The sequence below is a fragment of the Oncorhynchus mykiss genome, chromosome 19 (assembly GCF_013265735.2).
Source record: "Oncorhynchus mykiss isolate Arlee chromosome 19, USDA_OmykA_1.1, whole genome shotgun sequence".
In the NCBI taxonomy this organism is placed as follows: Eukaryota; Metazoa; Chordata; class Actinopteri; order Salmoniformes; family Salmonidae; genus Oncorhynchus; species Oncorhynchus mykiss.
The window spans coordinates 26153843-26168373 of NC_048583.1; the positions used below are offsets into that span (position 1 = coordinate 26153843).

Genomic DNA, 14531 nt, shown 5'->3' on the forward strand with positions numbered 1-14531 from the left:
ATCATTTACTTTCTACTCCGCCTCTCCCTAACCCTTGAAACCAGCTCCATTAGAGAGACTAACAGAGACGCATTTAAAGAACTATAGTTTGGCTTCTCCTCCGCCTAACTCCTCCCTTACTTAAATACGGTTTCTCACTCTCTCTTCTCTCCCTGTCACTCCACACACACACAGAGAGACTCTCAAAATCACATTCCTGTTTTACTCTGTCTCTATCTGATCATCATGTTGAAGAAGTGGTGAGAACAAGTATTTGATACATTGCCGATTTTGCAGGTTTTCCTACTTACAAAGCATGTAGAGGTCTGTAATTTTTTATCATAGGTAATCAAATCAAATAAAATTTTATTTGTCACATACACATGGTTAGCAGATGTTAATACGAGTGTAGCGAAATGCTTGTGCTTCTAGTTCCGACAATGCAGTAAAACCAACAAGTAATCTAGCTAACAATTCCAAAACTACTACCTTATAGACACAAGTGTAAGGGGATAAAGAATATGTACATAAATATATATGAATGAATGATGGTACAGAGCGGCATAGGCAAGATACAGTAGATGGTATTGAGTGCAGTATATACATATGAGATGAGTATGTAAACAAAGTGGCATAGTTAAAGTGGCTAGTGATCCATGTATTACATAAAGATGCAGTAGATGATATAGAGTACAGTATATACGTATACATATGAGATGAAGAATGTAGGGTATGTAAACATGATATTAGGTAGCATTGTTTAAAGTGGCTAGTGATATATTTGACATAATTTCCCATCAATTCCCATTATTAAAGTGGCTAGAGTTGAGTCAGTGTGTTGGCAGCAGCCACTCAATGTTAGTGGTGGCTGTTTAACAGTCTGATGGCCTTGAGATAGAAGCTGTTTTTCAGTCTCTCGGTCCCAGCTTTGATGCACCTGTACTGACCTCGCCTTCTGGATGATAGCGGGGTGAACAGGCAGTGGCTCGGGTGGTTGTTGTCCTTGATGATCTTTATGGCCTTCCTGTGACATCGTGTGGTGTAGGTGTCCTGGAGGGCAGGTAGTTTGCCCCCGGTGATGCGTTGTGCAGACCTTACTACCCTCTGGAGAGCCTTACGGTTGTGGGCGGAGCAGTTGCCGTACCAGGCCTGACAGGATGCTCGATTGTGCATCTGTAGAAGTTTGTGAGTGCTTTTGGTGACAAGCCAAATTTCTTCAGCCTCCTTAGGTTGAAGAGGCGCTGCTGCGCCTTCTTCACGATGCTGTCTGTGTGGGTGGACCATTTCAGTTTGTCTGTGATGTGTACGCCGAGGAACTTAAAACGTACTACCCTCTCCACTACTGTTCCATCGATGTGGATAGGGGGGTGTTTCCTCTGCTGTTTCCTGAAGTCCACAATAATCTCCTTAGTTTTGTTGACGTTGAGTGTGAGGTTATTTTACTGACACCACACTCCGAGGGCCCTCACCTCCTCCCTGTAGGCCGTCTCGTCGTTGTTGGTAATCAAGCCTACCACTGTAGTGTCGTCCGCAAACTTGATGATTGAGTTGGAGGCGTGCGTGGCCACGCAGTCGTGGGTGAACAGGGAGTACAGGAGAGGGCTCAGAACGCACCCTTGTGGGGCCCCAGTGTTGAGGATCAGCGGGGTGGAGATGTTGTTGCCTACCCTCACCACCTGGGGGCGGCCCGTCAGGAAGTCCAGTACCCAGTTGCACAGGGCGGGGTCGATACCCAGGGTCTCGAGCTTGATGACGAGCTTGGAGGGCACTATGGTGTTAAATGCCGAGCTGTAGTCGATGAACAGCATTCTCACATAGGTATTCCTCTTGTCCAGATGGGTTAGGGCAGTGTGCAGTGTGGTTGAGATTGCATCGTCTGTGGACCTATTTGGGCGGTAAGCAAATTGGAGTGGGTCTAGGGTGTCAGGTAGGGTGGAGGTGATATGGTCCTTGACTAGTCTCTCAAAGCACTTCATGATGACGGAAGTGAGTGCTACGGGGCGGTCGTTTAGCTCAGTTACCTTAGCTTTCTTGGGAACAGGAACAATGGTGGCCCTCTTGAAGCATGTGGGAACAACAGACTGGGATAGGGATTGATTGAATATGTCCGTAAACACACCAGCCAGCTGGTCTGCGCATGTTCTGAGGGCGCGGCTGGGGATGCCGTCTGGGCCGGCAGCCTTGCGAGGGTTGACACGTTTAAATGTTTTCCTCACGTCGGCAGCAGTGAAGGAGAGTCCGCATGTTTTAGTTGCGGGCCGTGTCAGTGGCACTGTATTGTCCTCCAAAGCGGGCAAAAAAGTTATTTAATCTGCCTGGGAGCAAGACATCCTGGTCCGTGACGGGGCTGGTTTTCTATTTGTAATCCGTGATTGACTGTAGACCCTGCCACATACCTCTTGTGTCTGAGCCGTTGAATTGAGATTCTACTTTGTCTCTATACTGACGCTTAGCTTGTTTGATTGCCTTGCGGAGGGAATAGTTACACTGTTTGTATTCGGTCATGTTTCCGGTCACCTTGCCCTGATTAAAAGCAGTGGTTCGCGCTTTCAGTTTCACGCGAATGCTGCCATCAATCTACGGTTTCTAGTTTGGGAATGTTTTAATCGTTGCTATGGGAACGACATCTTCAACGCACGTTCTAATGAACTCGCTCACCGAATCAGCCTATTCGTCAATGTTTGTTGTCTGTGAGAGACGGAATCTAAAACAAAAATCCAGAAAATCACATTGTATGATTTTTAAGTAATTAACTTGCATTTTATTGCATGACATAAGTATTTGATACATCAGAAAAGCAGAACTTAATATTTGGTACAGAAACCTGTGTTTTCTGCTTTTGCAGAAAAGCATCCCCAAAGAATGTTTCCACCTCCATGCCTCACATGACCTTCTCCCATTCCGGTTTGTGATGGTGTTCTTGGGGTTGTACTCATCCTTCTTCTTCCTCCAAACACGGCGAGTGGAGTTTAGACCAAAAAGCTCTATTTTTGTCTCATCAGACCACATGACCTCCCATTCCTCCTCTGGATCATCCAGATGGTCATTGGCAAACTTCAGACGGGCCTAGGACATGCGCTGGCTTGAGCAGGGGGACCTTGCGTGCGCTGCAGGATTTTAATCCATGGCGGCGTAGTGTGTTACTAATTGTTTTCTTTGAGACTGTGGTCCCAGCTCTCTTCAGGTCATTGACCAGGTCCTGCCGTGTAGTTCTGGGCTGATCCCTCACCTTCCTCATGATCATTGATGCCCCACGAGGTGAGATCTTGCATGGAGCCCCAGACGATTGACTGGGGCTCCATTGACCATCATCTTGAACTTCTTCCATTTTCTGATAATTGCGCCAACTGTTATTGCCTTCTCACCAAGCTGCTTGTCTATTGTCCTGTAGCCCATCCCAGCCTTGTGCAGGTCTACAATTTTATCCCTGATGTCCTTGCACAGCTCCCTGGTCCTGGCCATTGTGGAGAGGTTGGAGTCTGTTTGATTGAGCGTGTGGACAGGTGACTTTTATACAGGTAACGAGTTCAAACAGGTGCAGTTAACACAGGTAATGAGTGGAGAACAGGAGGGCTTCTTAAAGAAAAACTAACAGGTCTTTGAGAGCCGGAATTCTTACTGGTTGGTAGGTGATCAAATACTTATGTCATACAATAAAATGCAAATAAATTACTTAAAAATCATACAATGTGATTTTCTGGATTTTTTAGATTCCGTCTCTCACAGTTGAAGTGTACCTATGATAGAAATTAGGGACTTCTACATGCTTTGTAAGTAGGAAACACTGCCGATTTTGCAGGTTATCAAATACTTGTTCTCCCCACTGTATGTCTGGTTTTGGCATCTCCCTAGAATGGCTTCCTGGTGTCTGAAATCCATATTGAGGAGCCCTGTCCTGTTCTATTTTGTAGCAGCCTGCCCTGTCATTGGGGTCACATCTAGGGATACACCGTTATGACATTTTTTGCCGATATCTGATATTTGCCTTGCCAAAAAACCCAATACCAATAACCAATATATATTTTTTTTAAATAGCGGCCTTTTAAGCGTTCTAGTACAGTTAAATAGTTGAAACACACACTGACCAAAGTTATTTTCTTGGCATTTACGTATGTCCTCAGACATTGTGGGTTAGGTTAGGAATGCTGTGTTGCACGTGTAGAGCTGTATTTGTCGTGCCATCTTTACGTCATTGACCTACGTTATATACAGTGCCTTGCGAAAGTATTCGGCCCCCTTGAACTTTGCGACCTTTTGCCACATTTCAGGCTTCAAACATAAAAATATAATACTGTATTTTTTTGTGAAGAATCAACAACAAGTGGGACACAATCATGAAGTGCAACGACATTTATTGGATATATCAAACTTTTTTAACAAATCAAAAACTGAAAGATTGGGCGTGCAAAATGATTCAGCCCCTTTACTTTCAGTGCAGCAAACTCTCTCCAGAAGTTCAGTGAGGATCTCTGAATGATCCAATGTTGACCTAAATGACTAATGATGATAAATACAATCCACCTGTGTGTAATCAAGTCTCCGTATAAATGCACCTGCACTGTGATAGTCTCAGAGGTCCGTTAAAAGCGCAGAGAGCATCATGAAGAACAAGGAACACACCAGGCAGGTCCGAGATACTGTTGTGAAGAAGTTTAAAGCCGGATTTGGATACAAAAAGATTTCCCAAGCTTTAAACATCCCAAGGAGCACTGTGCAAGCGATAATATTGAAATGGAAGGAGTATCAGACCACTGCAAATCTACCAAGACCTGGCCGTCCCTCTAAACTTTCAGCTCATACAAGGAGAAGACTGATCAGAGATGCAGCCAAGAGGCCCATGATCACTCTGGATGAACTGCAGAGATCTACAGCTGAGGTGGGAGACTCTGTCCATAGGACAACAATCAGTCGTATATTGCACAAATCTGGCCTTTATGGAAGAGTGGCAAGAAGAAAGCCATTTCTTAAAGATATCCATAAAAAGTGTTGTTTAAAGTTTGCCACAAGCCACCTGGGAGACACACCAAACATGTGGAAGAAGGTGCTCTGGTCAGATGAAACCAAAATTGAACTTTTTGGCAACAATGCAAAACATTATGTTTGGCGTAAAAGCAACAGCTGAACACACACCATCCCCACTGTCAAACATGGTGGCGGCAGCATCATGGTTTGGGCCTGCTTTTCTTCAGAAGGGACAGGGAAGATGGTTAAAATTGATGGGAAGATGGATGGAGCAAAATACAGGACCATTCTGGAAGAAAACCTGATGGAGTCTGCAAAAGACCTGAGACTGGGACAGAGATTTGTCTTCCAACAAGACAATGATCCAAAACATAAAGCAAAATCTGCAATGGAATGGTTCAAAAATAAACATATCCAGGTGTTAGAATGGCCAAGTCAAAGTCCAGACCTGAATCCAATCGAGAATCTGTGGAAAGAACTGAAAACTGCTGTTCACAAATGCTCTCCATCCAACCTCACTGAGCTCGAGCTGTTTTGCAAGGAGGAATGGGAAAAAATGTCAGTCTCTCGATGTGCAAAACTGATTGAGACATACCCCAAGCGACTTACAGCTGTAATCGCAGCAAAAGGTGGCGCTACAAAGTATTAACTTAAGGGGGCTGAATAATTTTGCACGCCCAATTTTTCAGTTTTTGATTTGTTAAAAAAGTTTGAAATATCCAATAAATGTCGTTCCACTTCATGATTGTGTCCCACTTGTTGTTGATTCTTCACAAAAAAATACAGTTTTATATCTTTATGTTTGAAGCCTGAAATGTGGCAAAAGGTCGCAAAGTTCAAGGGGGCCGAATACTTTCGCAAGGCACTGTAGAAATGCATGTCAGCTTTGACATCGGCGTTAAACTACACATCAGGCCGATGTTAGCAGTTTTTAGCTGATATCGTCCGATTCCGATATGCTTACCGATATATCGTGCATCCCTAGTCATATCACACAAGACTGCAATGTCTGTCACCCCACCCTGGCTTTCAGCCTCTGTCATGCTGTGGATGACTACAGGAATATTATGCAGGGTGTGTTGATGTTGTGAGATTGTCTCGCTGTGTTTATTTTGTCTCGAATGATGAATGAAATACACGTCATTAATCCCCTGAGGGGAAATGCAGGCTCATGGGGATTCATCAGAACACTGATGACTAGGGGTTGTATTATTGTAATGTGTGCAGTAATATTTATCTGATGTTGTATTGTGTATCTTTCTGTGTGTGTGTGTGTGTGTGTGTGTCAGGTTGTGGATGAGTCCTCTGTATTTACGGTTACCCAAGGGGAGTCCAGAGACAGCGGGGGAGTCTCCCACCCTTTTCAAGCGGGACCTCCTGGAGTACCTGGGGGCCTATCGTGCCCCCGAAATCACCGACTGGATTCAGAGGATCAGAGAGCATGACCTGTCTGAGACCAGGTGAGACGATGTTGAACGATGATCATGTTCAATTGGCACGACACAGCTGAAAACATTTGACACACATTAGGTACTGAAGTGTACCCCACTTCATGCCAACTGAACTGGACCCATTTGAGATGTTGACAGCTCCTCCTCCTCATCTCCTCAGGGTGTATCTGATAGGTTCCACTCCAGGGAGGTACTTGGGCTCAGACATGGAGAGGTGGGGTCACCTGAGGTTGAGAAAAGTAAGAGTTCTTCTCTTGCTTCTATCTTGTACATTCTCAGATGAAGTAGTTGTGACATTTTCGAATGCTCTACATCGGGGTTGGATAGCTGCATTTTGTTTGTGAGCTTTTGTTCCAGCCCAGCACTAACCCGTGTTTTCCTCAGTTCTGACCCTGTCTCTGTGTCTCTCTCTTGTATAGCTGTTGCGCGACCACACACGGCCCATCCCTAACGAAGAGAAGTGGCCTGTCATTGGTCAGTTCTCCAGCATCGGCTCCATGGGGTTGGACAAGACCAAGTGGCTGGCAGGGGAGTTCCAGTGCACTCTGACCACCCTGGGCAAATCGTCTCTTCGCCCAGATCCCCCCATGCACTTGGTACGTTCTATAAAACACCCAAATTGTACTAGTCCCCCTCTGTATATATTTAGTTGGTACGTTCCAAAAACCTGCCACTGTAACTCTATCGTCTCTAACTGGCCACCCTAGAGAGGGTGGCAATCAGCACCGGCCCTGAATACACAAGGGTTCGAAATTTGGTTAGTTATGTTAGTCACTCACAGTCACTCAATGACAGTGACTCAATTAGCCCATGTCAGCAAACATTTTTTAGATTGGTAAGTTAGCTGACTATACTATCTAAATCTTGTTGTAATTATGGCCAAATTATCAATCGGACACGCAGGGCATGTGCCCAGGGGCCCTGACCTCCAGGGGGCCCCCATTTTTTGATTTTGTTAGTCACTCGCACTCAGATATCATATTAACATGGTATAAGTCATGGAAAAATTTAGGAAATTAGCTTTTAAACTGCAAAAATATCTCTACCCCATGGCAAAATGTGGAGATTTGCATGATGTTAATTATAACGTTTCAGTGTTCTTTCTGCCCTTTGGCAAAATGTGTAGAATTACAGAATTTGCCTTTAAACTGCAACATTTTCTCTCCTCTGTTAAGAGGGGGGCCACTCTTTTGCCAGCGATGTGGGGGCCACCCCAAGCAAATATTGCTTCGGGCCCCCAAAAGGCTAGAGCTGGCCCTGGTGGCATTCAATGATTTATATATACACTAGATGACTGATATTGGGCACTGTTCCTTTCTTGTACTTGATTGATGAATTAAGGTCACTGATTAGTAAGGAACTCCCCTCACCTGGTTGTCTAGAGCTGTGTTTTGAATACCCATACAAACATACTGTATTCTACATACTTAATGAGTATTTACAAATACATATACTATTAGTTCATTTAAGTATACTGTAAACGAACAGAATCCTTTCAGTTGAGCGTACTAGCGCTTCGCTTGACTACCGGAAGTTGATGCTGTTGCTATGCAACCTCTTCCTAGCTTGTTAGCATAACCTATTACTAGCTACACATTTTACAACTTCGGGTGTGGTCTTAAATTCAATCTGGAGTGCCAGAGTGTTGTCAAATTGTCCGTTTGTAAATTCAGAGCTTTTCGCTCTGAGCGTTCAGAGCGCACACTGGACGCTCTGGCCAAGGAGTAGGGTTGACTCGAGCGTTCTGACCTTAGCTTGGGCGCTTGACTGCCCTTCTAACTGGCTAACGTTGGCTAGCTTGCTAGCTATTTCTAGACACAAATGAGAGAACACCTCAATCTGACCATTTTACTCACCCTTGCAGAGCTGATTAGGCTGTTTACATGTGTGGTGACTAACTTTGCTGCTGGCAGCAATTGAATTAGGCTTTTTTGCTGACGTTTAATGACACCAGCCATAATCAACGAGGGTTGAGTGTTCATAAATTCAGCCGTTATTCTGCGCTCTGGTACAATCAAACAAGAGTGCTCTGAAATCGGAGCATGTAGCCAAAGAGAATTTACAAAAGCACCCGAATGTCCATTGAGAACGCACAACGACTATACTACTTTGCTAAGCTAAGAATGGCTGAAATAATCAAGTAAATTAAGATTGGGTAGTTAGCCTGTCGTTAATAAACTGGCAAGTTTGATATATTAGTAGACAACTAATGTTAGGTAGCTAACTAACATACCGTTACATACTGCTGTAATGATATGCGGTTCGTTATGACAGCGTAGCTAATAAATTGTCAGCCAACATAACGTGTAACGTAACTTATTTGAAAAGTCATTACATTATTACATTGCTCAACATTTTCTCAACAATTGTCATAATTAGTTAAAGCAATGAATTTGTATCCACTCTCGTTGGACTTCAGCTGCATATATTCCGCAATTTTCTTCAAATCACCCATTTTAAACCACACATTTTCTGAAGAATTGCATTATGGGCTCTAAAAGCACGGAAATGGTGCCACTGCTTGTATACTTCGTATTTTGGCTAATGTAGTAAGACATCCGGGAACTTTTTGGCATACTATATATATTAACTATATACTAACTATATACAGTGGGGCAAAAAAGTATTTAGTCAGCCACCAATTGTGCAAGTTCTCCCACTTAAAAAGATGAGGCCTGTAATTTTCATCATAGGTACACTTCAACTATGACAGACAAAATTAGGGGGGAAAATCCAGAAAATCACATTGTAGGATTTTTTATGAATTTATTTGCAAATTATGGTGGAAAATAAGTATTTGATCACCTACAAACAAGTAAAATTTCTGGCTCTTACAGACCTGTAACTTATTCTTTAAGAGTCTCCTCTGTCCTCCACTCGTTACCTGTATTAATGGCACCTGTTTGAACTTGTTATCAGTATAAAAGACACCTGTCCACAACCTCAAACAGTCACACTCCAAACTCCACTATGGCCAAGACCAAAGAGCTGTCAAAGGACACCAGAAACAAAATTGTAGACCTGCACCAGGCTGGGAAGACTGAATCTGCAATAGGTAAGCAGCTTGGTTTGAAGAAATCAACTGTGGGAGCAATTATTAGGAAATGGAAGACATACAAGACCACTGATAATCTCCCTCGATCTGGGGTTCCACTCAGCTGTAACGTTTGTACAAATTTCTCATTTGATTTTTTTTTTTATCTTGCTGCTCTCTCTCAATATTACCTTAGGCCTTCCATGTTTTGGGGTTATTCAAAAACGACTTAACTTTCTGAGATAGCCTAGAACTCTGTTAGATTCATTTGTTTGATCATGAAATAGCACGGCAGGAGATATCTAGCCTACATTAAACTGAAAATGGCTTAATATAGGCCATGTCATGTTCATATAAAATGGAGAGACAATAGAAAGTCCCTTGCTTTGTGTAAATACAACATATTTATTAAAATAGGCTATAGAAAATAGGAATATAGGCAATTTACACAATGTCAACCATACACTGCCCTGCTGTGCACTGCGTCAGCACCGCTGCATAATCCAATTCTCGTCGGATAATTGTTCGATTTTTTTGTGATTTGATAAAAAAAACTGAAAACTAAAGCCCTGCCATGTCAGCAATTTTTTCCCCGATTGGTACGGTAGTCTAGCGGCCAGCTGTCTAACATTGTAGTAAGCATGGTCGAATTACCGCCTGGGGGGTGGGCCCATTGATCATCAGATATCATATTAAAAACTGCAAACATTTCTCTCCACCCTATGGCAAAATGTGTAGAATTGCAGGAAATTATCTGTAATACTGTACATTTTTCTCTCCGCCCCATGGCAAAATTAGTTGAAGTGTTTGCGTGGGTATGGATCAAATCAAATTTATTTATATAGCCCTTCGTACATCAGCTGATATGTCAAAGTGCTGTACAGAAACCCAGCCTAAAACCCCAAACAGCAAGCAATGCAGGTGTACGCAGACCCACAAGCCACCGCGGCCGCTCATGAAGAGTTCCGATTCATCAGTTGCCCATCCCTGCCTTAATATATACTTTTAAATTATATTATGTAAGTTAAATATAAAACATTTAACTTAAAGTATTATTTTGAGATTACTAATGTTACTGTCCCCACTACAACAACCAAAATACTTTAAATACATGTAATTTTGTCCTTGAAACATTTGAATTGAAATACTGTAGAATTCTATTCATTCCTATAGAGGACTGCTCCTACTGGGGAGTGACAAAATGGCTTCAAAGCTTCTCAATGGCCAATACATAGCGTCAGCAATTCAGTCTTTATCTACTTCATTGGTAGCATTACAGTGCTTTAAAACCACACATGCAAATATTATTAAAAGTACTGTATCCACTCAAGACTCATGTGCCTTAGTTAAAAGAACAGCATTGTGTAGAAGAGCACTCAACACACCGTTAATTCTTAGGGATTCTTATATTTTCAATTTTCGCCTAAAATGACATAGCACATCTAACTGCCTGTAGCTCAGGCCCTGAAGCAAGGATATGCATATTTTTGGTACCATTTGAAAGCAAACACTTTGAAGTTTGTGGAAATGTGAACTGAATGTAAGAGAATATAACTCATTAGATCTGGTAGAAGAAAATACAAAGAAAAACGAACCGTTTTTTCCCTTCCATCTTTGAAATGCAAGAGAAAGGTCCCAGTTCTAGCCATCACTCTTGTTGTAATTCCGATGATGTTCACAAGATGGCAGCCGTGTATGTGCAAAGTTTCAGACGGATAACTTAAAGTATGAGCGAACTACATGACATTTAGTGTGAAGTCACCCAGGTACATATGGGCAAATCGTGAAGGAGACATTTACATTTTTCTGCAAGAACATTGTCAAATCTGTATACTTGGACTTTGATTTAGCTTTTCCAGTATTAGTAGCCATATTATAAGTTCAACATTTGCAGAACAACCAGTTTTCATAACTTCATAATTATAGAACCCTTTTGCAATTACAGTGCCTTGCGAAAGTATTCGGCCCCCTTGAACTTTGCGACCTTTTGCCACATTTCAGGCTTCAAACATAAAGATATAAAACTGTATTTTTTTGTGAAGAATCAACAACAAGTGGGACACAATCATGAAGTGGAACGACATTTATTGGATATTTCAAACTTTTTTAACAAATCAAAAACTGAAAAATTGGGCGTGCAAAATTATTCAGCCCCCTTAAGTTAATACTTTGTAGCGCCACCTTTTGCTGCGATTACAGCTGTAAGTCGCTTGGGGTATGTCTCTATCAGTTTTGCACATCGAGAGACTGACATTTTTTCCCATTCCTCCTTCCAAAACAGCTCGAGCTCAGTGAGGTTGGATGGAGAGCATTTGTGAACAGCAGTTTTCAGTTCTTTCCACAGATTCTCAATTGGATTCAGGTCTGGACTTTGACTTGGCCATTCTAACACCTGGATATGTTTATTTTTGAACCATTCCATTGTAGATTTTGCTTTATGTTTTGGATCATTGTCTTGTTGGAAGACAAATCTCCATCCCAGTCTCAGGTCTTTTGCAGACTCCATCAGGTTTTCTTCCAGAATGGTCCTGTATTTGGCTCCATCCATCTTCCCATCAATTTTAACCATCTTCCCTGTCCCTGCTGAAGAAAAGCAGGCCCAAACCATGATGCTGCCACCACCATGTTTGACAGTGGGGATGGTGTGTTCAGTGTGATGAGCTGTTTTGCTTTTACGCCAAACATAACGTTTTGCATTGTTGCCAAAAAGTTCAATTTTGGTTTCATCTGACCAGAGCACCTTCTTCCACATGTTTGGTGTGTCTCCCAGGTGGCTTGTGGCAAACTTTAAACAACACTTTTTATGGATATCTTTAAGAAATGGCTTTCTTGCCACTCTTCCATAAAGGCCAGATTTGTGCAATATACGACTGATTGTTGTCCTATGGACAGAGTCTCCCACCTCAGCTGTAGATCTCTGCAGTTCATCCAGAGTGATCATGGGCCTCTTGTCTTCTCCTTGTATGAGCTGAAAGTTTAGAGGGACGGCCAGGTCTTGGTAGATTTGCAGTGGTCTGATACTCCTTCCATTTCAATATTATCGCTTGCACAGTGCTCCTTGGGATGTTTAAAGCTTGGGAAATCTTTTTGTATCCAAATCCGGCTTTAAACTTCTTCACAACAGTATCTCGGACCTGCCTGGTGTGTTCCTTGTTCTTCATGATGCTCTTTGCGCTTTTAACGGACCTCTGAGACTATCACAGTGCAGGTGCATTTATACGGAGACTTGATTACACACAGGTGGATTGTATTTATCATCATTAGTCATTTAGGTCAACATTGGATCATTCAGAGATCCTCACTGAACTTCTGGAGAGAGTTTGCTGCACTGAAAGTAAAGGGGCTGAAAAATTTTGCACGCCCAATTTTTCAGTTTTTGATTTGTTAAAAAAGTTTGAAATATCCAATAAATGTCGTTCCACTTCATGATTGTGTCCCACTTGTTGTTGATTCTTCACAAAAAAATACAGTTTTATATCTTTATGTTTGAAGCCTGAAATGTGGCAAAAGGTCGCAAAGTTCAAGGGGGCCGAATACTTTCGCAAGGCACTGTATGTTAGCACAGCTGTAAACTGTTGTGCTGATTTTAAATCCGCAATAAAACTGGCCTTTAGACTAGTTGAGCATCTGGAGCATCAGTATTTGTGGGTCAGATTTCACGCTCAAAATGGCTAGAAACAAAGAACGTTCTTCTGAAACTCGTCCGTCTATTCTTGTTCTGAGAAATTAAGGCTATTCCATGCAAGAAATTTCCAAGAACCTGAAGATTTCGTAAAATGCTGTGTACTACTCCCTTCATGGAACAGCGCAAACTGGCTCCAACCAGAATATAAAGGGGAGAGGCCCCGGTGCACAACTGAGCAAGAGGACAAGTACATTAGTGCCTAGTTTGAGAAACAGACGCCTCACAAGTCCTCAACTGGCAGCTTCATTAAATAGTACCCGCAACACACCAGCCTCAATGTCAACAGGGGAGAAGCGACTATCTCTCTATATATATACACACACACATACACACACTTGAGGTCAGAAGTTTACATTCACCATAACCAAATACATTTAAACTCCGTTTTTCACAATTCCTGACATTTAATCCTAGTAAAAATTCCCTGTTTTAGGTCAGTTAGGATCACCATTTTACTCTAAGAATGTGAAATGTCGGAATAATAGTAGAGAATTATTTACTTCAGCTTTTCTTTCTTTCATCACATTCCCAGTTGGTCAGAAGTTTACATACACTCAATTAGTATTTGGTAGCATTTAAATTTAAATTGTTTTAAATTTAAATTGTTTAACTTGGGTCAAACGTTTCGGGTAGCCTTCCACAAGTGAATTTTGGCCCGTTCCTCTTGACAGAGCTGGTGTAACTGAGTACAGGTTTGTAGGTCTCCTTGCTCTCACACACTTTTTCAGTTCTGCCCACACATTTTCTATGGGTTTGAGGTCAGGGCTTTGTGATGGCCATTCCAATACCTTGACTTTGTTGTCCTTAAGCCATTTTGCCACAACTTTGGAAGTATGCTTGGGGTCAATGTCCATTTGGAAGACCCATTTGCGACCAAGCTTTAACTTCCTGACTGATGTCTTGAGATGTTGCTTCAATTGCTTAAATTTATCCACATAATTTCCCTCCCTCATGATGCCATCTATTTTGTGAAGCAAGGAGGGACTTGCTGCACAACACCATCCCAACATGGTGCTTCACGGTTGAGATGGTGTTCTTCGGCTTGCAAGCCTCCCCCTTTTTTCCTCCAAACACAATGATGGTCATTATAGCCAAACAGTTATATTTTTGTTTCATCGGACCAGAGGACATTTCTCCAAAAAGTGTGATCGTTGTCCCCATGTGCAGTTGCAAACCGTAGTCTAGCTTTTTTGTGGTTGTTTTGGAGCAGTGGCTTCTTCCTTGCTGAGGGGCCTTTCAGGTTATGTCGATTTATAGGACTAGTTTTGCTGTGGATATAGATACCTGTTTCCTCCAGCATCTTCACAGGGTCCTTTGCTGTTGTTCTGGGATTGATTCGCACTTTACATACAAAAGTATGTTCATCTCTAGGAGACAGAACGCGTCTCCTTCCTGAGCGGGATGACGGCTGCGTGGTCCC

The 14531-nt window shown here is 42.4% G+C and overlaps 1 protein-coding gene across 2 annotated transcripts in view; it reads left to right on the forward strand.

The window, feature by feature from the left end:
- The window catches only part of tdp1 (tyrosyl-DNA phosphodiesterase 1), a 61777-nt gene that overhangs the window by 10418 nt on the left and 36828 nt on the right, over nt 1-14531 (forward strand). For both annotated transcript variants that reach the window (XM_036954502.1, XM_021573707.2), the window contains exons 8-10: nt 6231-6401; nt 6553-6631; nt 6812-6988. In XM_036954502.1, coding sequence (XP_036810397.1) covers nt 6231-6401; nt 6553-6631; nt 6812-6988 — 427 coding nt within the window. The remainder of the gene's footprint in view (nt 1-6230; nt 6402-6552; nt 6632-6811; nt 6989-14531) is intronic.